The following is a 24,732-nucleotide window of genomic DNA, read 5'->3' as shown; positions in this document are numbered from 1 at the left end:
ATGCTGTGGGGGGTCGGGCTGGCGGCGCCCCGCTCCTGCGTGGCGGACCTGAGCCGCAACCGCAGCCTGTCGCTGGGCTGGTGCGGGGGGCCCGAGGAGCCGCCGCCCGCCCTCTATGGGGGCGAGATCGTCGCCTTCCCGCTGGCGGGCGCGGGGGCGGGCGGCACCATGGCGGCGCTGGGCTCCGACTCGTGGTGGAAGAAGACGCTGTACCTGACCGGCGGCGCCCTGCTGGCCGCCGCCGCCTACCTGCTCCACGAGCTGCTGGCCATACGGTGAGGGGCAGCGGGGCGGCGCGGAGCCATCTTACGGCGCCACGGCGCGGGGAGGGCGCGGGGACGCAGCCCTCTAAGCCAAGGGGGGATGCGGGGAGCCCCGAGGGCTTGGGTTTTGCCGAGGGGGCGAGGGGGAGGCTTGCGGTGGGGCACGGTGCGGGACAACGCCCGGCGTGAAGGCGGTGCTGAGAGCCGTGGCAGGGGCTGGCCAGGCGCAGAGCCCCTGTCAGAGGGACGAGGCGATGGGGCCCCTTCGTGTTGGCGCACCCGCCGCCGTCTCCAGTGTGGGATCGGCCAAACCTCGTCTCTGCCGCAGCACTGTAAGTGCCTTTTAGTGGCTCAAGATCCAGCGAATAACAAACAAACAAACAAACAAGAATTGCAGTAGGCCATTAAGGGAGGACGCGTGTGCTGCTTCAGCCAGGATTTCTCCTTTGTGTCTGTAATGTGCTGGTGTATGATGCAGCTGGGTTTTGGGGTTTTAAATGCTGTTCTGTTTTTGACAGGAAGGAGCAAGAGGTGGATTCAAAAGATGCTATTATACTGCATCAGTTTTCGAGGCCTAACAATGGTGTCCCGAGTCTCTCCCCTTTCTGCCTGAAAATGGAAACTTACTTAAGGATGGCTGATTTGCCCTACCAGGTACATCTGTACAGTTTTCCTTTCCCTATAATTGCATGAAGTAGCAAGCAGGCATCTTCCCCTCCCAATCTTCCTCATCCGGGGAGAGGTACCCGTACAGCTGGCTGGGTAGATCAAACCTTTTTTATCTGCGGTTAAATTTGCTATATAACCTTTAAAGGTACAACTTGAATGAAGTTGGTCTAGAACAGCTCTAGATTTAATTGGTAAAGCTAAGTCAACATTGGAAGTTAACTTGGTTGGAAGTGCTGGAGTGGGAAGGTAGCTCATGGTTTATGTAATGCTAAATATTACACTAAAACTAAAGCATGGCATTATATGATCTTTGATCTTTATTATATGGTCTTTGAATTGCATCTTGCTAAAGAGAACAAGATTAAATAGCTGCAGCTTCTTGTTTTCCTGGTGGTGCACAGGGTTTCTTCCCAGTGCTCTCCTTCTGCTTCACCTCGCATCACCGGTGCTTCCCCTCTCGTGAGGGAAGACGGGGCTGCTCTCCATGCTGTGAATACAGCTCCCTGGTTGTGGCTGGGTGCCCCCCATGCTGGCTTCCCTTGGGGGATGAAGCCCAAGATACTCCAGTGAAGGAAAGGCAGGAGAGCACAATCTTGCTGTCTTGCCTGTTAATGTCAGGGTTCAGTTGCGATGGCACGAGTTGGGCGCATGCTGTGTGGTGGTGTCACCAGGCAGCTTGTGCAGAAGACAAGCTCTTTGAAACACAACACGGGTCTTTTTGCTGTTTGTATAAAGCACTGAGGGCATTTCAGATGTCATCATTACTGTTGTATCTTAGGTTGTATCTAAGGATCTTCGGTGGAAGAAATCTCTCTCTTTTTTTTTTTTTTTTTCCCCAAGCAATGTAAGTTTGGGATTTTACTGTGTCTCCAAGGGCCTGAGCCATGGCTCACCTCGTGCTCACCCCAGATGGGTTCAAGTCACTTTTTTTTTGCTGCATATCCAGGTGCTCTTAAGAATATTTTGATCAGTCTTTTGCAGAGGAAAACAAACCATTTAACAACTTTATTTCATATTTGGGGTTGATATTCATCCACATTCCTATGCAATTAAGCTCCTTTACATTGGAAGTAAAAGAAAACCTAAGTAGTACATTTTGCGTAAGTCTTTAAAAGCATGAAATTTAATGTTCATTACCTTAAGATGTAATGAAACTTGAATAAGATACTTCAGAGCATTTGGAAGTAGATTGGGGGGATTTCTGTCCCATGGGATGTACATGTATTTTTTCCTCATTTTGGGTTATGGAACCCGAAAGATACTGAAGTTTGAATGTGTTGTTGGACCAGAAGGCCTTAATGCACATTGCTTCTCAAACCAGAGTAATATGAGTAGAAATTGCACATCTGAAGGGAAAACTATTCCTGGCGACGTCTGTTTTCTCTCTAATAGCAGTTTATGCAGCTCAGAGGTTTGAAATGATTAAAAAAATCGCTCTGATGGGGAGTAGTTAAGGAAAGCTGCAGTGTAAAAGATGGCTGTCGCAGGATGTAATTACTTCCAGAAGATAACGCTGCACATTCGCGTGATTCAGGATGGAGTCATTTGGAAAGCTAGTGCTGGGTACAAGTCAGCCACCTGGCACTGTGGGAAGAGAGGGATTTCCAGAGGGCTCTCCTTCCCTTTCTGTTTCCTGTACTGTCAGTCAGCGTGTTGGTTTATACACAATTTCAGCATTTGTGGGGTTACCAGCCCTACCTAGGATTTTAGGCCTAAGGTCAGTGGTGCTAAGTTTATGAGCTGAGGACACAGCTCTTTTGTCTGAAGGAGATAGGTTCTGGTTTTTTTCATTATGTTAGGAATGTGGTGCTGCTTGCAACTCATACAGGTAGGGGAAGGCGTATGTTGGTAGCCACGGCCACCAACCCTGTGGTGTTTCCAGTTCTCTGCGGGGGCGACTCTGCCGCTGTCTGAGTTGTGTGGCCTCCCCCAGCCCTGTCCAAGGGAGGAGGTACCCCACGCAGCTGGCAGGGGCAGGAGTCACACTGAGTTACAGATGAACTCTGCAGCTCTCTGGGCACCAGGTGAACTGGAGTGGTGCAGCTCTTGGCTCTGCAGGAGCAAGCAGTGGTAGCTACCACAGGTCCCTGTGCTGAGTGTCTGGGGAGGGGAGAACAGCCTGGGGGGTGCAGCCAGAGGCTTGCTATGAACCATCACCTTCCTGGGGAGGGGCTGCTTAGAAAGGAGGAACATGAAGCAGGGTGACAAAAAAAAAAACCACAAACAAAACAACAAGAGAAAGTTGTATCTGATAGAACAAATAGCAGAGGTTTCAGACTGTTATTTCTTTTTTGATTCCTTGTGTTTTGACTTTACTGGAGAACATTAAAGTACTGAGTGACGTGCTGTGTGTTGCACAAAATGTTTTAATGGTGTGTCAGAAGACAGGAGGAATGAAGTAAAGTATTCCCACTGTTTCCTAATCTGGATTTCTCCAAACAGATTTGTTCTTATAACGTGCTTGGTTTTTCTTGAAGCTGCCTTTCTAGGTGCAAATTCTCAATCAAAAATAATTCAGCCCGTTCTGCTCGGGCTGGTCTGTGATACGACCTAGCTCTTATTTTCAAAATGTTTCATGATTTTCTTCATAAAGGCCTTTTAAAGGAACCCGTTCTTGGTGCTTGTGGAAGTCTTTTGGGTGTTCTTGTATTTCCTCGTGAATATTAAGATTTGAACATTTACATAATCTGATGAGTGTTAGCACATCAGAAACATGATGTTTTCAAGCCAGGTCTGTGAAGATGGTACTCTCTATGAGAGGAGACATGAGGCAGAGTAAAATATAAGCAACAATAACGGAAAATGTGGAGCCTAATTTCTTCTGGAGAGCACTAGAAAATTGCCCCAGAAGTGCCCTGTGCTGCTTGGTTTGTAATTTCCTCTGTAAATGATGTTCTCAGGAGCTCTTGTTATAGTTGCTTTGTAGCCTGCAGTTCAGGTTAAAGTACCATGAGGTATGAGGGTATTTTTTTTTTTAATAATACCATGGCTTTCCTGCTTTGCAGATGGACCAGTTTTCAAGTGGAAAATTGATAAATATTTGATGGCAATTAGCAGCAGCCATAAGGATACTGAGGTTTGAAGCCTAAAAATATCCACTTGAGAACAGTGGATATGAGAACAGTATGATGTGAGATTTGCCCAGAGACAAAGGTTTCCCCAGGTCATTGAAAGATGTTTCCCCTTTTGTTTGATGAGCTGTGTGTAACAAAACATGAAAATCCTGCAAGAATTTTTTTAGGTTTGCCTATACCAACTTTCCTAAAGCAACTTAGGCCATCATTTGTGTTTTTGGGAGTATAATATCAGTGCAGTACTAGCTTTTTACACAGTGTATTTGTATGTGCGTGTGCATGCTTGAGGAGTTGTGTGGCTGAATAACAAAAAATTGGCTTTTTCTGGATTGCAAACGATGTGGCGTACAGAACTGCGATAGGTTATGGGCACATCTTCAAGCCCACCGCCTCCTGCAGAATATCAGTATCTGTGCACATCTCATCCTGAAGGGGCTGTGGACTTCACGCTCTGCGTTGGGTTTCAGGCTCTGGGTGGTTTCAGTGTCTTTCCCACTGACAGGGCAGTCACCTGCACGTGCGGGCGGGGAGGATCCTGCTGCTTTGTTCGTCCTGGCGTGGATGCAGCGTAGGAGACATTATATAACCCGGTATTCCTTCCATCATATTTGCTTGGGCAGGAGTCCCGGAAAAGGCTGTGACCAGAAGGCTTTGTTTTCCCAGCAGCGTTAGGCATTTCTTCTGCTCTGATCCAAAAGGGATGAGCCTCCGGGAATGGGCGCGCATTGCTCGTGGTGTACACATCCTTATTTTGGGTGGCAGCCTGGGTGCTGTGTACTCAGTGTGTTCAGGCCGAGCTGGGGTCACCTTCTGGTGTGTGCTCCTTGCTCCGTGGTGACCTTAACCCATCTTTAGTGGATTTGTGTGGGGTAAATGTTTGAGACCCAGGCAGATCAGCTGAGAGCAGCTAACCCTGATCTTAGCAGCTGGACCCCAAAACGCTTAGGCTGACTGCCAGGTGTGGGGCACTGAGTTTGCTCGTTGTGAGCCTTTCTGATTCTGTTTCTGAGCTAGGATTTTTATTTTGCTAAATAATGGGACACGAGGAAGTGAATCCCAAGAGAAGAAAAAAAGTTCTGCCTTGTATCCCTGCTTTCAGAAGCAAGAGAGAATTGAGATCAAATATCTGATTGCATTTTGGAAGCCAGGCATACCTCTCGTGTTTGTTAGATGAGGCATAAATTCTCTCATCTCTCTATTTCACCTTCTCCAACTGGAAAATGGAGAAAATACATTAATACATCCGTACAAGAGCTGCTCTGAGGACACGTACTAGTATTCAGCAGTGTGCTCGTGCTGTGCTCAGCAGTGCCGCTGGCCCAATTGTAGATCCAATTGTAACAACCCTGGCTGTGAATGTGAGAGATTTCTAAGTTAGGAAATTGCAGAAGCACATGTAAAGGCATATTTCCCTCCTGCCCGGTGAGGGAATGATAAAATGATAAAAAACCTTTCATCGTGGGCTCACTGAGACAGGCAGTGAATTAGTATTTATAACATAATTTTAATACAAAAAGTGCTGCTCTGTGTATGAGCCAAATTAAGGTGTGATTCCTGTGATTAAAAACTTGTTTAGAACTATGGACCCAATCTTCTGGGAGATCTGAGCATCTCCAACCCCTTAAATACCCCAGGTACTTAAGTAATATTAAACCACGTGGCTTGTAATATGGAAGCTTGTAAGACATTGCAGGACCTGGAAATAACTATTTTGGTATCACTTAAAGCCACTGCTCTGTTTGTATAGGTACAGTTAATCTGGTGTATTAATTAAAAATGTTACTTTTAAAAACACAGAAAGCTATTAAAAAGCTTTATTCTCATTGAAACAGAATCTGAAGGGCCTTTTTTGTCTATTTGCTTTTTTTCTTAGAACTATTTTGATGGAAAACTTTCCCCTCAAGGAAAAATGCCATGGATTGAATACAATCACAAAAAAGTATCTGGCACTGAGTTCATTATTGACTTTTTGGAAGAGCAACTCGGAGTGAATTTAAATAAAAACCTGGGTCCACGTGAACGAGCTGTTTCCAGAGCAGTGACAAAAATGGTGGAGGAGCACTTCTATTGGTAAGCTTGCATGGAAAAGCTGCTTGTGTTCTGCTGTCAGACCTGCACCTGCGCTCTTGCCTGTTAGGGAATGCTCATTTTGTCTCGCGGTTATTGCAGTTATCCAATTATTAATTTCACAGCTCTTCTCACTGTGGAAGGCTGCTGCTTCTTTCTGCTTATGCTATGAGTCAGGAGCAGCTCCCCTGAGAGCTGTAGTGATGTGTAGGCAAGGTAAGGAGTCGGCGTTGCAGAAGGAAGCAGCTGTTTGTCCTCCTCCCTCCGTGTGCCCTCCACATGGGAACAGCCTGGTCAATGAGGAGCAAAGCCAAGATGGCTGCAAACGTGAGGTTTGAGAGGGGAAACAAAAAATAATGCCCAACATTTACCGTGAAGCTAAAATATTGTTTTCCTGCAGTTACTGTTTTTTTTTATTGTCTGTGTGTGTGATTACAGTATGGATTATTGCCTTTCCTGTAATGTAGAATATTCCTGTTAGTAAGTATTGCTGGCAGCAGCACCAGTTGATAAGGACACAACATCACTTGTGGTATCCTCAGAAGCTGGAGTATAGATATGAATGAAAAACCTAAATATAACTTCGCTGATATTCTATGCATTTTACTGACACATTTGAAAATAGTATCTGTGATTTTTAAATTTTTATTATTTTATTTTTATTCCTTCTCCTGCGCCCCGACTTTTCATTTCAGTGCATTTTTAAGTGTCCTTTGCAGACTGGATCCACAGAAGTAGCAGGTGGGTGTGGTGTCCCGGATGCTGCATGGGATACCTCAGTAGGCATAAGGCTTTTTCTCAACCATTTGCTTTCTAGCGTGCACTTAAGTTCCTGTTGTACTGAGTCTTGCATTCACACAGCATTTTATTTTCTCCAAAAGTGTGTGATTTAACTTGATTGCATTTACCTTGTTTTTTTCTTTTTTTTTTTTTTCTTTTCATTTTCTTATTGAAGAAGAGCAGCACCAGGTGAACATGTGTATGTATAGCTCTTCAAACCATTTGTAGTGTTTCCTGGGAAGGAATGTAGCGTTCAGTAGGCAGGCTGAAATGATGTGGTTTCAAAATGAAATCCCAGCCTTCTCAGAAGTGTGACTTTCACTGCTTATGCCCATCTGCAGTGATGTGTCTTCAAAAATCTGACCACAGCTCTTAGACACCTGTCATTTGCAAATGTGCTTTTTTTTTTTTTTTGTTTGTTTACTTTTTTTCTTCCGTTATTGTAGCAGCTGGAGGGAAGGTGAGGCCTTTTAAGCCCCTAATGCTCCATCTCCTTGCCTAAGTACGTTGTTTGTTTTGTGGTCTGTGGACTTAACTGCTTTAAATGCAACACTGCGGATGACAAACTTGTACGGCTTTTGTGTGTCCCAATTATAAATCGCTCTTCCTTCCTTTGTGAAGCTGATGTCTGTCCATCCACACTCCCACTGAGCAGACTCAGCGCTGCTGGGCACGAAATAGAGGAGTATGGGAGGCAAGGAGCAAGGAGATGGCATTGAAGTAGATGGATTAAGCTAGAAGAAATAGAAATAAAACCATGTGCATGCATGGTTGCACATCCCTGTTGCCTTTTGTATTCAGTCCTACAGGTGAGTTTTCCTCACATTTCCTAGGGCATGTTGTTTTTTTTCTGCAGCATAGTGAAAGGTCCAGCTGTAACTCCCGGATAACAGCCCTGACCCCTCCGTGGTTAAAATAAAATAAAATATTTTTAAAATAAAATAAAATATAAATGATAAAATCAGGCCATAGCTGTGTAGGGCTGAGTTTGTATCTGACAGGATCGCATTCATGGTTGTGAGGTTCCTTCACACCGGTGCTTGAACCTGGGTGCTTCCCACTTCCCACCAGGAGCTCAGGGTTCATTTGTGATGTCTCCAAGTCCCATGGTGAGGGAGTTGTGAAAGCAATTTCTGCAGAGTAAGGTTTATAAACTCAAGCCTCCAAAGCAGTAGTATAAACTGTGATTAATACAGTTCTGTTTCCAGCAGCATGCAAAGTAGTTCCGTCATAAATAAGTAATCCCGTAGTGCATCTATCGAGTGAAGAGGCAGAGAACATCTTGTGGTGTGCTGTCTCTTCTGGATGGAGCTAATCCTGGTGGGTGCTCAGCATCTCCTCCTGAAATGTTTAGCTTTTGCTGAGCTAATTGCCTATCTTCAGCAGCAGCTCTGGTTGCTTAGTGCCTCTTAAAGGTGGAAATTGCTGCTTTGGCTGGAGCTGAAAGCGGTGTAGGGTTGTTGTGAACATCAGCCTCCAGCCACCTGGCCTCTGCCCCAGGCTGCGATGCCTGGCAGGGGTCGGGCAGAGAGCCAGTGAGTGATTGAGTGTACCCATTTTATTACTGGGATTACAGCATGTCTCTGAGATTCATGAGGCTGGTGCTGGAGCTTCTGTCCCCGGAGGAGGCTATAATTGTCAGCCTTTTGCTATGTTTAAATCAGCAAAGGGAAGAAATCTCCTAACCTAAGTGGGGGTGAGGCTGAGTCAGCAGGAGGAGATGGGGGCAGAGCAGTTCCGTGCCTCAGGGACCAGGCTTTGACCCGAGGTCCTCGATCTGTGTGCAGACCTCTGTCATCTTCCGAAGGCTTGGCCTGGGACATCTCCGCACCCAGCAGTGACCCGTGGGCCCCTTAGGAACCAGCTAAACCTATCCAATTGGTTTAGCTGTGTTGTGAAAAACAACCTTAGTGATTTATAAATGTATATACATGCATAAATCTATCAATTTCTTGCTTTGTCTTTTAAGAAGACCATGTAAATACCACGTATGTGGTGAGTGAAGGACAGGAAGAGCTTGGTACGATAACACAAGAGAGTCTGACTTTGATAGGTACTCAGACCTGCCATGCATTGAACATAATGTAATGCATGTTTAACATCAAGGCAGTTACACGAGTGACATCTCTCCTGCTATTGACAAGGCCTGAATACCACTGCTGGCTTAACAGCCATTTCCTCTGAGAAGTCACACAGCAGGTAAGGTGTCCACAGCTGACGGTGGATTGAATTTGTTATAATCCGTTTCTCTATCACGAAATTCCACGCTGTGCAGGATTCAGATGGGAAAAATAACCCCCAGTTCGAATCACTTTCAGCATCTCCCCCCTTGCCTTGGTGCTTTTTTTTTCAGTTCAGTTAGTTTGGGGATAATCAGGCAAGCTGCTGCTGATGAGTCACTTTCTCCATCTCTTCTCCTGATTTATGTATTGAGGCCAGAGCTGCTGTTACATTTATACTTCAGATTTGCTTCACCTCTGTAGCATTTTTTTTCATGCATTATTGTTTTATTTATACTCCAGGATTTTTACAATTTTTACGTTTTTACAGATGTGCTGGTACTAACGGAAATGCTAATGTTACCTGAAATGCTCAGTTCAGGCCAATATTTAAAATGGCATCCCATAAATACTGACTGTAGTTTAAAATGTATAATTATGCTGAATTAGACTACCTGATTTCTGGCATTTCCTAACTTTTTGTAATTTTTATAATGCTGGACTAATGCAGTCTAAGCAGAGGAATGATGGGCGGAATTGGATGCAGAGGAGCATGTTTTGGTGGGAAGCACTGATTTTATCAACCTTTGAATATAATCATTTTAACAAAGTGCCCATAAAGCTAGTTTTAAAAGTACCTTTAGCTGTCCCTCTAAATCCGAGCCTACTTTTTTTTCTGTGCTTTTGTGTGCTCTGAACCATAAAATTACAGGCGTAAACTCGGTGGTTGTCTGTTGAGCTGGCTTCATTGCCCACATAAATTTGAGATCTGGGACACGACAACTTTACTCACTCAGAGCGACAGGCACACGTCCAAGATCGTGCTTGATGACTTAGCTGAGATGGGATTACCAAAATCTGGTGCTGTTCTGCTTTTCCTGCATCGCCGTCCGGGTCGTTAACTCTTCATCTGGTATCTGCCTCTTCCAAATCCAAAGACCTTCTTCCCCAGAGCAAGCAAGTGAGCGTTAGGGAAATGTGCTCTTGTTTTGTAGGACAGGCTAATTAGCTTTGTGGGAAACCTTATTTGTCCTGTCTCATGAAATTAAAGCTGTCCTGGGCATGGTTGATGACTTGGTGCGGTGCCAGCTCGCTGATGGAGTCAGAGTGCATAATAGTCCTGGAAGGGCTGGAGGGGCTGTTGGACTGGCGTGATTTTTTCCAAAATACTACAGCATAGCCTCCTTTCTGCATTTTTGCTTTATTTTGTCATGTTTTTCTTGCTGTCCTTCTCTATGGTGAGCCCCATTGTCGTAAAGCAACTAAAACTGTGCTGCAGAGTGGCCAGGTGAAGCCAATGAGATCCATGCTGGGGAATGAGGGCCTTCATAGTCAGATGCACAGCTGTGCTATTGGAGAGCAGGTTTCTCTCAGCTTATTCAAGTAAAAAGTATAATTAATAGCTGATGGATGTAGGTAATACTTGTAATTATTTCCTGATGTTCTCATCAAGACCAGGTTCTTTCTTCCCCTTCCAAGCTGTATCCATCCAAGAGCCCGTGTCCTTTCCCAGGCCTGTGAAACACAGCTACTGAAATGTTCTGCTTTATGAAGTGCCCTTAGGTTTTCAGCCCAGTTTTCTTCCCATGTTTCTTAAGTTGTTTCACCTTTTATGTCTGTTCCTGGGGCAAAGCAGTTTTGCAGCACATCTTTCAGCCAAAGTTGATGCTTCTGGTATTTCAGTACCCGTTTGCTCCAGTGCTTGCTGGTTTCATGTTCCCCATGTCATTCTGGTGCCCCTTTCTAAACCCAGTTTTGTTTTGAACCCAGCTTTGCTGAAACTTGCCCCCAAAACTTTGGTTGATTCATCCGTTTTGAGCACTAAGGATTGTGCACTGTCTCCATTTGAAGAGCTGCACCGAGGTATGTGAGCAGTGGGATGCTGTCGTCATGCTGATATAGTACAACAGGTTGTGGAGAAACCTGGTGAGGGTAAAAACTGTCAGAAACAAAGCAGGTGCATTTTTGGTCCTTACTGGTCATGCATTTGCACCAATGCCTGCATGGGCCTCACTGTTACTGGCTTTAATGAAATCACTTTGAGCAGAAGACATTGTCTGCAGGGGACAGTTTTTTGGTATAACTGAAATGCCTTTCCTCCTTTCTGAGAGCATTGCAAATTTGAGCTGTAAGTGGATTTTTTTTTTTCAGCTGTTATGCCAAATATGCTCCTTTTACCTCATGTTATTAGTAATTCAAATAAGGAATTTGTGAAAATGTAAAGATTGGAGCATTTTTTCATTGTTCAAAAGTAGATTTTCCCTGATGGTAGTGCTGAAGTCACCTTCTGGTCATGATATACTGGAGGTTGATAAGGCATGCGAGTTTAAAAAAAAGAAGTGTGAGTGTTCCAGGAGATGCCTCTCTTTTTTTCTCATACTTTGAATTAGCTGATCTGTATAGGCACTAAGGAGATTACAGGCAAGTAGAAATATGTAGAATTCTACTGAAGTCATATTCTGAACTTTAAAAAAAAAAAAAAAAAGAGCTCCAATCATAGTGGAAATGGAAACATTTAATTATTAAACACTATTTAATATTTTACATATGTGAACTTGCAACTTTTGATATTCTAGCTTTTCTATCTAGCTTCATTAGTTTATCATATCTCATGAGCCTTTTTTCATACCATCTCAAATACATAGGCCTACTTTTTAAAATTTTTCAGTTTGGAAATTTTTAAAAATATAGTGGAACATGACTATAAATTCCCAATATTTCTGAGACCCTGTTGGCTTCAAACATTTGTCGTGTATGCTTTGAGATGTCTTTAGCCCATCTTTCAGTACCCTTTGAACTTCTGTCACAAGTTGTGTGGTCTCTTGTTTCTTCAGAAAATCTTGTGTCAGATGGTGCTGTGCATTAGAAAAGTTAAAGTAGCAACAGCAACAAATGACTTTCTTTGCCTACAGTATTAATAAAGCACAAAAATTATTGTGGGAAACAAAACATACAGCTGGTAAGACAAATTTTGATGAAAAGACCTTTTGAAGTAATGCATTTGCCATTTAATAAAGCTGCAGTACAGCCTGAGACACAGCAGAAGCCTTTAGAAGTGTATCTCATACAAGATCAATGTCTTCGTTAGGGGAAGAAAAAACGCCGGAAAAACATAGCCTGAGAACGACCACCTTTTCAGTTGTTTCCTTTTTTTTTTTTTTTTTTGTTTTTGTTAAAGGTTGTGTCATTGTTATTCTCTGGAGAGAGCAGAGATCTTTCTGAGAAATCACTGCTGCAATATTTATGTTGGTGCAAAGTTACTGCTTGACTAAGTTGCCGCAGTATAGAAAGCAAGGAGAACAGGTTGGTGGGAGGAGAGGTTGGTTTCTCAGTTTTTCTTTGTTTTCCCTAGGCCTGTGCAGTCGGTCAGCTTTGGCTAATAAACCCTTTTGGCACCCCGAGGTGCACCAAGGTCTGCTTTCATGGGGCGCTAGCCCTCCATCGGGGCAGAGAGCATCTAGTGTTAAAACAATCTGACCTTTGTGGGAGCTGTTGCAGGGTGGCGACTCTTACAACTTGCTTTGTGCATCCTTCCAGGACTCTGGCGTATTGCCAGTGGGTCGAAAACCTTCATGAGACGCAGAAGATGATCTCGGTGTACGGCCCCCTCAGTGACCTGCTGAAGTGGATTCTCTGCCACCTGACCAAAGGGATCGTGAAGCGGGAGATGTACGGCCACGGCATCGGCCGCTTCTCGGAGGAGGAGATGTACACGCTGATGGAGAAAGACATGCGGACTCTAGCAAGCCTCCTGGGTAACGTACAGCAAACAATTCGCCTTCTGCTTGAGCACAGCCCGCGGGGTGAGGTCGCCCGTGTGTGGCAGCCTGGTCACACATATGGATGAGCTCGCTTCTGTCAGTGGGTGGAGGCCATGCTGCCCTCAGCGCCACCTTCACTCCCAAGGGGTCGGCGCTTCTTTTCTCACTATTTGTCACCAAATTGCCTCTCTAGAAGGGTAGGCGGGTTGCTTCTCTGTGCATCGTCTGTATCTAAAGGAGCAGAATGTGGCCTGTGGTCTTGGATGAATGCTTTGTTGTGTGAATTCAGGACATCGTAGTGTTCATTTTGGCAGATGTAAGCTCTTACTTACATTTTGGGGAATCTCTTTTCCTAGTGGGACTCGTTACCATCTGACAGATTATTGTGAGGCTGCCATTCGAAAGTCCTTTGCAGGTGGTACTTTGGTGAGCTGGACTTTGCTGCATTTGGTTGGTGTGAGCAGCTTTATTCAAAGCTGTAGGTAGGAGGTGGTTTGTCAAAATGGATGGGTTCAGGTGTGCTGGTTGTCATGGGTGGATGCTGTGCAGGTAGTCTTAAGGTCGCCCTCACTCAGCTAGAGCCACGTGAGCCTCATTTTGGTTGTGTAGCTCAGGCTGAAGTCTGAACTGGAGCTGTCTGCAATGAGCTTCTGGGCTTCAATCTGCTGAGAGCTGCTCGCACTGTTACAGTCCCGTTACGGTCCTCTGGAGAGGCTGAGCAGCAGGTGGCCCTGCTGGGAGGGACTCCTTCAGCCGAGACCTTTTCCAGGTATAGCTGTTACCATGTTTGCCTCTCCGTAATTGCTTTTGGGTCTGTTCCCAGATTTATTTGTATCCTTTCGACTCAGGAGCATATAGTGATGCTCAAGTTCATAGTTTTGAGTTCAGCTGGGTCTCTGAATCATCCAGTTGGGTCTCTACAAATGGGTTGCTGCCCTGAGGCACCCATCTCGCTTCTGGTTGAAGCGGGTCTTTCCAAAAGGCATCCAGCTTTAATCAGAAGATTTCAGGAGGTGGAGATGCCACTGTGTTCATCAGTAATTGGTGGCAGGTGTTGATCACCACCAAAAGCTGTCCAGTTTCAGTTCAGAGCTTGCACAATCTCAGCCTTCAGGAGATGTTCCTGTGCTAGTTCTTCCTCCCCTCCCTGGGTGGTCTGTGGCCTCTCCTTGCGAAGATAAATGCTGTAATCAAACTGTTAATCTCGCTCTTGGTTTCGATGGGAAAAATGGCTGGAAACCCTCAAGCTTCTCTCCAAGGTGTTTTCTTCAAATCTTGCAAAAAAATGTGCCTTTTTTTTCCCCTCTGCCTTCTCTCCACCTCCCACTCTCTGGACAGACCTCCCCGCAGCTCCTACACCTCCGCGTGTGCCTGCATGCTGCGTGCTGCTCGTGGCCCCGTTTGCCAGCCCTGCGACTGCCCTTCGTTTTTTTGCCACCACGCTGCTTTCTTTTTGCGTGGTGCGTGTGCTCCCAGCAGGGCCTTGCCGCCCAGTTCCAGGTTATTGATGGGAACATCGTGTCTGCCTGGATTTTGTAAAGCCTCGATGAGCACCTGCTATTTTATTGTTACTTTACTATGTTATCGGCTGAATATTGTTCTTTTTTTTCCCCATTAGTCAGTCAGATTAGTCAGTGTACAGTCATTATATTTGACCTTTGGATTGTCTGGATAACCGTGGCCTTCAGGGGTCTGTCCCCGTGGGGACAGGAGGTGGGCGAGGGACTTCCAGCCTGGCTGGAGGCTCTCCTGAATCGCTGCGGGGCAGTACGAGCTGTCAGACACAGGTTGGTGCAGCTGTGCCCGAGCTGGGGAGAGTTAGCTCCGTTTTGCTACCACATCCAACAAGCTGTAGGAAGTTACCATTATTCCTTATTCCTGAACACTGTTTTGCTACGTTGTAGTACAGGGGGATAGCAGATTATGTTGTGCTGTACTTCACAATTTGCTGTATTTCACCGCTGGACAGTTTTTCTAAGCTCGCTCAATAACCCTAACATTTAATAACCCGCTGAATTACAGGCAGCTTGTGTTGTACAAGGGAAGAATGTCCTGGGGAGATGGGATAACTGGATTTGGAGAATTCAATTACGGGCAGCATTTCACACTTTATAGCACATTGGGCCAAGGCAGGGCCAAGGCAGCCATCTAACCTGACCCCTGAAATGCCTCACGTCTCACTTGTGTGCCCTGCTTGCTGCCTGTGCTGTGGGGCTAATGCCTGCGCTGAGGCAGCAAGCTGGTACTGGATGATCCTTTTGCGAACGGCCTCCTTGAAAGAGGATTTTCTTCCCTGTCTTAGTCAGTTGCTGTCTGTGTGTGCTGTGGTAGCTGCCCAGGACCATCACGACGGCTGGGTGCCCAGAGAGGTGTGCGGAGCAGGCACGTCCTTCCTGCAGACCAGGGCAGTCCCACGTGGCTGCCGTTCCCCCTGCCTGTGCACCAGGAGTGCTGTGGCTGCATCCCTGCTGGTCAGAAGGCGGTGCCGGGAGGTGGGGGTGCTGTGTGTGAGGAGGGCTGGTGGTCTGTTGAGCCCGCTGGCTGTGTTGTGGCTGAGTGTGAAACACCCCGCTCTCAGTTTGTGAAGCTGCGGCAGTGGGATGCGTCCGGGTGGCATGGGGAGAGCCTGCTTTGCTGTTTGCTGTCTGTGGGGCCCCTGTCTCTGAAGTGAGGACGCTCCAGGACTCCTCCTGGTGCCTTCCACAAGCGTGTCGTGTTGGGATGGAGCTGGGGGCAGAGAGTGGGAAGAGCCTCGTGGCCGTCCTTGGAGCGGTGTCACCTGGCGAGAGGTTCTTGGCAAACTCACTCCGAGCTCCAAGCTGTTTGCTCCTGCCCACGGCTGCTTTCTCCTCTATCTGCTGTGTCCTCATATGTCTCCTGCCTCTCCTGGAGATGCAGATCTGCTCTGAGCAGTCACAGTGAGTCTTAGCGATGCATCAGTGTCAGTCTGAACAAGCTGCACAGATGGATTTCACCTACTGAGGCCTAGGATCAGCTTTTGAACCCTGATCAATATCAAATCTCTGCCTTTGAACTAAATGATTTTCCATAAAAATTGTGTTGAAGACATAATGGGAAAAATCCAGATTTTCACTGCCATTTCCCCAGTGAAATGTTTGCTGTTGTATTTACAGGTGACAAGAAGTACATTATGGGACCAAACCTTTCCACTGTTGATGCCACCGTTTTTGGGCATCTGGCCCAGGCAATGTGGACACTACCAGGGACCAGACCAGAGAGGCTAATCAAAGGTAAGAGGTTTTAAGTGATCTCCGACAAAGGGAAAAAAAAACAACACAGAACAAAGACTATGGGTGGCATTTGCTGTGTTTAAACTTGGAGCACCTTGTAAGGTTATTTGAAGATTGCAGGGGCACTTAACTGCATCCTAGGCTGTTCTTGCCTTTGATGTAGCACTTATATCCTGTAATGTTGTTTTTTTTTTTTTTCTTAAAATTCTTGTTTGTTTTCACTTTAATGATCTGCATGGTGATTGTTTCTGTTCCTGTACTTGATCTTTTCCCTGTTTAACATAGCAAAGACCAAATGCCTCTATGGAATGAACGCTGGGTAAAGTATTAGAAGCCATGAGCCAAATTTTGCTGAACTGAGGAGTTTCCACTGACAATAGAACTGCAAGCACTGTTGTCCTAGTGCAATTAGAGCCTTTGTTGCTATTAAGGATGCTGGGCAAGGAAAAGATTCCAGTCTGGCTTTGGAGTTTCTTTGTTTTTGCATGAATTGGAAACCAACATAGCTGCTCCTCCTGCCTCAACTTCTTTTTTCCTTTGTGGAGTGGCATATGTGTGCCAAAGTCTGGTGGGAGCATCTTGGCGTCACTATGCAGAATAAAGCCACACAGTGTGAAAAATGGAAAGAACGAAGGATGTGAAATAGCTGTGAAAGGAATTAATCTAATCTGTAGACCTACTCTGAGCAAGAGGTAGCTACTAAGGCAACAGTTTGGAGGCACAGACTTGCCCATTACTAGCACTTCGAGTGGAGGAAAAAATATACTTGAGATTTTTTATGAGGGACGTAGATATAGGCCATGTAGTTCTTTCCCTTGATGTCTGAGGGGACAGATAGAATTCTAAAGGGTCCATGGGTTTCAAGAAAAATGATGTTTGAACTATTTTGTATCTAAGAGAAAGGAATGGTAAATTATATAAATGCCCAAGCAGCATGGATGATTCTCTGTACCCATCTAGCTACTCATGCTGTGTTATATTACAAGTGCTGGTTCCATATACACATACATAATCCCTCTAATATGCTGTTATTTCTTTGGTCGTTGATGTTTCCTCATAAATTCTTTTCTTTAAGCATATGTATACATATAAACATAAAGCATAACATACTCCTGTGGGCTAGGAACATTAGAGGCGAGTCACAGAAAAGCCAAACCCATGAATTTACCTTGCAGACAACGCTGCCATCTGGTGGTGCAAGCCCCAAACATCCAAATTCACGAGATTTTAATAAATGAACGGATTGCATATGTAGCATCAAGTCCTGACTTTAGAAACCATACTTCTGCTAAATAAGCAAGAATTTTGACATGAAAATCTTACACTAATAGTGTCTTGTCTTATTTCTGTAGATATTGAATTTGGGTTAGGTATTCTGCATTTATGTTCATTTCAGTGTAACCTTTCTTACTGTGTATGGGTTAATAGTGTGTGTTTTAAATTATGTGAACAACCACTGAGAGGATTGACTGGATCTTGCCATTTCAAAACAAGGTTCTGGTACCTCTTTGGAAAGAACCTGCACAATTTATTTCCAAACTATGCTAATACGTTCTTGCATCAGCTGGCAAGTTGTCATTGACTGGATGTATTTACTGGAGTGTGTTGTGCTGTGTTGCAGGTGAACTGATTAACCTTGCTATGTATTGTGAAAGAATAAGGAGGAAATTCTGGCCAGAGTGGCACCATGATGACGATAACACTCTGTATGAATCCGAAGAAAGCAGTGAAGCAAGCAAGACTCACTCCCCTTTGCAGGACTTCAGTTTTTATTCAAGGACAGAAACATTTGATGAGGAAGGGAACAGTATTTCTCATACCCCTGACACAGATTACACTGGACACTCGCTCTTTGATTCGGATGTGGACATGGATGACTACAGAGATCACGAACAATGCAAATGATGTGTACAAGCATCTCCCGTTTTGCAGACAAGCTGTTTCTTGGGACCAGTCTGATTTCTTTTCTGCTCCAGGCTGGGAGGAGGTCTGTACCACCTCCAAGAGACCATTGTGCTTGACTTGGCTGTCACATGTTGGACTGGACTGTCTCAATCTTATTTCATTTTGTGTAACTGTTCAGATGGAACCAAGGTAAACAGTTATTTAAAACACTCATGGGCAAACTGGGGGTCCAGAGGGCAATGGGACCATTTAATCATCATTTTTGCTCTCACTGAAAAACAAATCCCACAGCTGGGTGGGAGAAGCATCCAGGTGGCAGAGCACTTGTAAGAGCTGGTTTGTGTTGATATCTTCACGGGAATGGGTTGAGGACGAAAGTGGAAGAGGCATTACTGGCACACTTTTCTCCTGTGGAAGAAAATGGTTGATGCTGTGTTGATTTGGTGCGGTTTTGGAAGAATTTTACTTGATAGCTACCTGCATGCTGGGTGCACATGTTGTCACAGTGTCTGAGGTGAGAATGGATGCATTGGGTTTGCCCACTTGTGTGAAGTTTAACATCTACACCTGTGTTGCTTGGCCTTGACCGGTTCATTTTAAGTGGAGAGAAAGCATATGGAAATTACAGATGGTTCTGGTCTTTGTAAACATGTGTGTAAAATCAATTATTTGCCTGCAAACGTTGGCGGTAGCCTGTTGAAAGTAGTTTAATCAGGGCTTTCTGAGTGAATTACAGTTCCATGAATCAGGACCCTTCAGCAAAAAAAATTATCAAATGTCTATTCTGGGAATAGACAGGATGCAAATGCTTTAGGATGCTAATTGTTGGTAGGCTTAGTAGTCTGGAGCCTGAACTAGCTCCAGCTTTCAAAGGACATGTTCCTTTCATGGGCTGTGGAGTTTTTCCATCAGAGGAAAATGCTTGCTGTGGGGAACACCCAGCTAGCTGTGGCTCTGCAAGTGGAGGGACAAGTCTGCAGTCACTTCCCATGCCTGGGAGCTGCTGCAGTTTGGTCTGAGGTGTGTGTGAACTGGCATCTACTTCCTAAATTCCTCACACATTTCCCTGGGGCTCTGCTCCAGCCTCTGTTGTTGTGGGCAAGCAGCATTTGTGAAACGAACCCAAACTGAGGAGGATGATGGTATTAATGATTACTTGGGACCCTTCTCAGGAAACTAAGCACAGGAACAGGTCACAAGAAGACAAGTCTTGGGCTTGAAAGCACAAGGGGTGATGGTCTGATACATCTGTGAAACTTCCTAGATAAGTCAGGGCAGATGCTGCCTGCAGACGGTTAGGTACTGACGTTCTGGGTAACAGGCATCTATGTCAGGAAGCTCCTCTTTAAAAAACACTCATGGTGGAAATTCTGATAGAGATTCTCTCATTTATTTTGCCGTGAAGTGAGCTTTGAAGCTGTGTGTCTGAAGGCTATGCCTTCTCCATCTTTTCAGCCTGAGGAGAACATGTTTCCAGGTATGGAGCCCCTGCAGACAGCAGATGAGTCCCAGCAACAAGTCCCCATTATTAAAACACCAGCCTGAGTTCAGCGGATGGTCTCATCGTTGTCATTTCCCTGGGCTGACAAATCTGCCAGTGGCAGCGATGCTTGTGACTTCCCAAAATGCAGCCAGCCAGAAGGCAGCAGTGTAATTTTACCTGTCCGTGTGTGTGCAGCTGGATTAGGGTATCACATGGCTGTGCACGGAGCAGGCACAGGAATCAGCATCGCCACCGTGGTGTGAGGCTGGTGTCACATCGTGGTCTTCTCCCATGTCTGGAGGTCTTCCTGGGGGCTGGCCCAGAGCCTTGTTGCCAGAATTGCTCCTGCCAAGGATCTGGTGCTGCTGCAGAGCAGGGCATCTCTCTCTATATATAATATAGATACATAATATCTGTGTGTTCATGTTTCAGTGTCAAAAGGAGCGGAATGGTGAGAAATACTCTGGGATTAATCCTGCACAGGGGCTTGACTTCACTGTGGCAAGTGCGGCGAGGCACCGTGATGCAGAAGAGTGAAACAAGGAGAACAGATCTGATGGGGCTGGGGAAGGGGGAGGAACTTCTTGCTGTCAGCTGAGATTTTTTAAAGTGTTTTAATCAGTTAGGTGAATGTATTCTGTAGCATGTCACTTGCCTTCCATTTCTTAGGAACTACTCAGGTTATTTTAAAGGAGAAGTTACTCACTAAGTAGCTTTTTCCTCATGACAGCTACTCCAGATACTATGTTTCTGTGTTTGGCTGTGTTTCAAACTTGGGGTGAAATTAGGAAACAGCATCTCTGTAGGGATTTATATGTGCAGTGTTTTGACAGGGTCTGATAGGAAATCCTTGGGTGTGTTTATCCTGCCCAGAAGCAAATACTGGCTTTTAGACCTGTTTAAAGGATTTAATCTAAGCCTTTTTCTTTTGGAAGCTGGTCTTGGCAAAATGTTTCCGGGGGGAAAAATGTCTAAAAAAGAGCTTGCTTTAACACCTATGAAAGAGTTTAGTTCATTTTGGTTTGAATGGGAAAAGCGTACAAGAGTTGTCTTCAACATAAACAGAACAGATTTCTTAAGCTTCCAAAATTCTGCTAAAAGAGCAACGTTTCCTTAGGCCCGCAGTGTTGTTTTTTCCCCTTGATCATTTCTATTTTTTATCTCCGTGCTGAGGGGCTGTGCAGAACTACAAATTGTCGGAGAGAATCATGGAATCACAGAATGTCCTGCGTTGGAAGGGACCCACGAGGATCACTGAGTCCAACCCCTGGCTCCACACAGGACCACCCAAAAACCAGGCCACGTGTCTGAGAGTGCTGTCCAAACACTTCTTGAACTCTGGCAGACTCAGTGCTGTGACCACTGCCCTGGGGAGCCTGTCCCAGTGCCCGACCACCCTCTGGGTGCAGAACCTTTTCCTAACACCCAGCCTGACCCTCCCCTGTCCCAGCTCCATGCCGTTCCCTTGGGTTCTTACTTTTATTTATTTATTTATTTATTTATTTAATTTGTCTTGCCCTCACTGTCCCTTGATCAAAACTGCAAGCATCCCGGAGGTCCTGGCCGTGCTGCAGGGCAGGCAAGAAATCTTGTGTCACCGTAGTGGTGAAACCTGGGACAGCCCCGCGAGGTTCGATGGCCTTTTCAAGCTGGGGGTGAAGGAGGCCACAGCGTCATGCCTGAGGTGATGCTGGCCACACGGGGACTCCCTGCAGGGCAGGGAGTTGGAGAGCATCACAGCCGCCGGCTCCAGACCTGGAAGAAGAGCTGGGGAGCAGCTCTTGCTGCTGCTGTGGGGCAGCGTGGTTCTGCCCCCTTGTTTTAATTTAAACACCGCCAAAGGCCACGTATTGCACTTGTTTCCGTACTGCTGCTCCAAGGCAATGGTAAGTGGGCTTCTCATTTGGCAAGCAGGAGGTTAAAGAACCCCCTGCATTTCCAATATTGTTAAATTTAAAACAGCCTGTTGTGTTTTTTTTTTTTTTTTTTTTTTTTTTTTCTTTTCTGCTGTGAATTGCAGTGTTTGGTTGTGTAACGCTTTGTCGTGTCAGGATGGATTTGTCTGTCAGTGTCGGCGTCGCTGGCTCTGTCAGCAGAGCTCACTGTTACCGAGTGGGGAAGCAGATGCTGGGATGTGTAGGTCCTACAGAAATCGTACAAATGTGGTGCTTGATTTAAAAACCAAACCGAACCTGATGTTTCAGATCTGGAGGACTGTTCCCATCCAATTATAACACTGCAAGTCACACGTTTTGATCTTTAAAACCTTGGCAGTGTCCCTCCAGATCTGTATTCTCTTTGAAAAAATATTGCCTGAAATATTTCTGCAGCAATAGTTCAGGCACAAATTTCCTTTTGTCAGTGATGTCTGCTCAAGTAATCATGACAGCTTCATACTGTTTTCATTGAAAGGGTTGTATCTGTCAGATACTGAGCCGTACAAAATATTGCCTGCTGGAAAAGTGTGTTATGTGCAGATTTATGCAGGGCAGCTCGCAAGTGAAATTTCTGTGGCAGGGGATGAATTTGAGTGGGTCTTGCCCTTAGATGTTTGAAGAAGAATTTGAATCTTTTTTCTGACAAGTAGCTGTTTAGCCTAACCCCTCCATCTCCAAATACTACAAAATCACGAATTAGGCTTATAATCAAAATAAATTATGCTCTGTGAGTGCAGAATCAGGGCGGACAGCCCAGTAGCTGGCACAGGGGGCTGGAGACACGTAGTGTTGGGGTGGGTCATGGCCATGCACGTTGGTGGCTGCGACCTGGAGGAACACCCAGGTAGCACAGTCTGACCTTGTGTGGTCCAGGAGGACCGGAGTTACCCTTGGATGACTGCAGTGGTTTTCAGCAGCTTATTGCTGCTCCCAGTCCACGTGTGTGCTGTGCTTCAGCTACTGGTTACTGCGAAGCAGGCAGCGGGGGGACTGCTTTGAAGCTGCTGCTCAGGTGAGGCTGCTGGTGTGTTGCCATCCTATCCCTGCACTGCAGTGTCACCTATGTCCTCATGGCAAGGGACAAGGGTCCCTTCGGGTCCGGTTCCTGCACAGAGTGCTGCACTGAAAGCAGCTTCCCGCTGACCAGCGAGGTGCGTGGGCTGGTGAGCCCAGTCGAGGGGAGATGTTCTCTGTCCCCCCGTACCGCCCGGGGCTCCTGCTGGAGGGAGGGGGGCACTGAGTTTCAGGCTAGTGACCCTACTCCTCACGGCTCTGCCTTAGCGGAGAGAAGTGTTGCAACACAAATCAGGCCTGTCTCAGCGATGCTCTCTTAGACATCCATCAGGGAGGGCTTTGCTTGCGCGCCTTTGCTGCACGTGTCAAGGTGAAGAACTTCTTGGCGGAGATTTTCACAGTTCCCTGAGGTGTTTGGAGAAGAAATAGGATGTCTGTATGTACAGCATGGGAATCTTAATCGATAAAAATGTTCAGTGAGTCACTGCGGTGCTAAGCTGTAAGTACCACGTCCTGTTTGCCCAACTTGCAAATTTTTAAGGCCAGAGATCATTATGGGCATTGAGTCTGACTCATGCATACAAAGGATTGTAGGATTTCCTCTAATGATTTCCACATTCAGCTCAGCAAACTAAAGCAGCAATAGAGTGTAGGCTTCCTAAAGGCATTCAACTTCTACAGAACCAAATCCTGCCCCCTTGAAGTCACTGGCAGAAGCGCCGTTCGCTTCAGCAGGGCCAGAAATTTCCGATCAAGCTTCCAAGTGACCCAGAATTTTGCACTTCTCATTAATGGGACTGTTCCCTAGAGTAAGGCAGACAAGATGTGACCTTTGTATTTTGTTTAACTCTTTTACAAAAAAAGAAAAAGCTTTTTAAGCTTCACTGGGCACGAGGTTCGCGTGTGTTCTTCCCTCCCTTTTTAGTTCATTCTTGTGACTGATCTTTCCTCGACTGTACAGGTTTTTATTTTCCAGAATACTTGAAGAATACAGGTCCCAAAGTTTTAACTTACAGGGTGTGCAATCCAGCAGGAATAAAGCACGGGTGGATGGGTTATGGGGGGAGGGAGATACCCAGCTATACATGGTGTACAAGTTTTTCCTAACAAAATGAAGTATCACATTGCTAAATGAGGACTTTAATGCTGTAGCTGCATTATGTTATTTGTCTATGTACTTACATGAGAGATACATTATTTTAGCACTGTTATTACTACTAGTTTATAAAGCCATATTTAAAATTGTACACTTAATTGTAACATAACTTTAAATTGTGCACTGTGTTGAACCCTGTATATATATATATGAAAATCTGTATATTTTGTCTTTATGCCGTATGTCATTGGTGTGTAAATTATAAGTGACGGATCTAAAATACCTTTCTGGTTTGTGTCCTTCTTCTGAATGTCCCTGCTTTCTGAAGGCCCATGAACTAACCATCTCTTAAGTGTGAGAGAGGGGAGTCTCTGGAAATGTAATGGCCAGTGAGTTAAACCTCCGCCTCACCAGGCAAATACCTTAGCCACCACTGTGCTGTGAATTGGATCACACTGTCACTGTCTGTCTCTCCCTTCGGCACTGCAGGAAGGATTTCCAGGGCAAGCTCAGGAAGAAGGACTGCGCTTAACCATGGGCAGGAGGAGGGGTCCCTGCTCCTCTCTGAGAACAATGCTACTGGCGTGAAAATAAATAATCCTCAGAGAGACTCGATGGGGGAAGTGCATGTACTTTAAGGTCCTTGCCCAAAGCAAGGGCTAGTTTCATTGTATGAAAATATTTTGGAAAAAAATAGCATTTATAAGTCCTTAGCCAGACTTATCACATGGCCCTGAGCACAGTGTAGGGATGATATGGCAGGAGACAGTCTTGATAGAAGACATACAAGCAAACAGTGGGCAGGTGCACTCACACCTGCTTCATAATTGGTGACACTGATGTTGCAGGCATATACATTCACATTTAAAGAACAAAAGACACAAAGCCCTGATGGGTGTAAACCAGTGTAGAGTTGATGTTTCTCCTTTCCCTTGGGGAAGTGTGGGGTGTGGTAGTCCTTCTGCTCCAGAGAGGGATGCTAGACCGGGTTCTGCTGCTGGTGTTGTGGGTTAAGAAGCTATGGGGAACCCTGCCAGCACCGAGCTTGGCCCCCAGGGTGGCTTTTGCAGGCCCTGCTGTCACATCCTGCTGCCAGAGATTCATCCCAGTGAGGGTTGGGGCAGCACTGCCTGAGGGATGGGAGAAAGGAAGGGCGGGATGCATTGGCTAGTTACACAGCTTTGTGTTGTGAGACCAGAGAAGAGAACAGACA

The 24,732-nt window shown here is 45.7% G+C and overlaps 1 protein-coding gene across 1 annotated transcript; it reads left to right on the top strand.

Moving 5' to 3' along the window:
• FAXC (failed axon connections homolog, metaxin like GST domain containing) lies at nucleotides 1-17,989 on the top strand (the record flags this gene model as incomplete). The annotated part of the gene is made up of 6 exons (XM_082758199.1): nucleotides 1-275; nucleotides 782-917; nucleotides 5,880-6,076; nucleotides 12,610-12,827; nucleotides 15,968-16,084; nucleotides 17,706-17,989. The coding sequence occupies 6 exons, from the start codon at nucleotides 1-3 to the stop codon at nucleotides 17,987-17,989; spliced, it is 1,227 nt and encodes a 408-aa protein (XP_082614325.1).
• Nucleotides 17,990-24,732: the final 6,743 nt, after the last annotated feature.

The sequence above is a fragment of the Aythya marila genome (genome assembly GCF_965140915.1).
Source record: "Aythya marila genome assembly, chromosome: 3".
NCBI classification, from domain to species: Eukaryota; Metazoa; Chordata; class Aves; order Anseriformes; family Anatidae; genus Aythya; species Aythya marila.
This window is presented reverse-complemented; position numbering and strand designations above follow the sequence as displayed.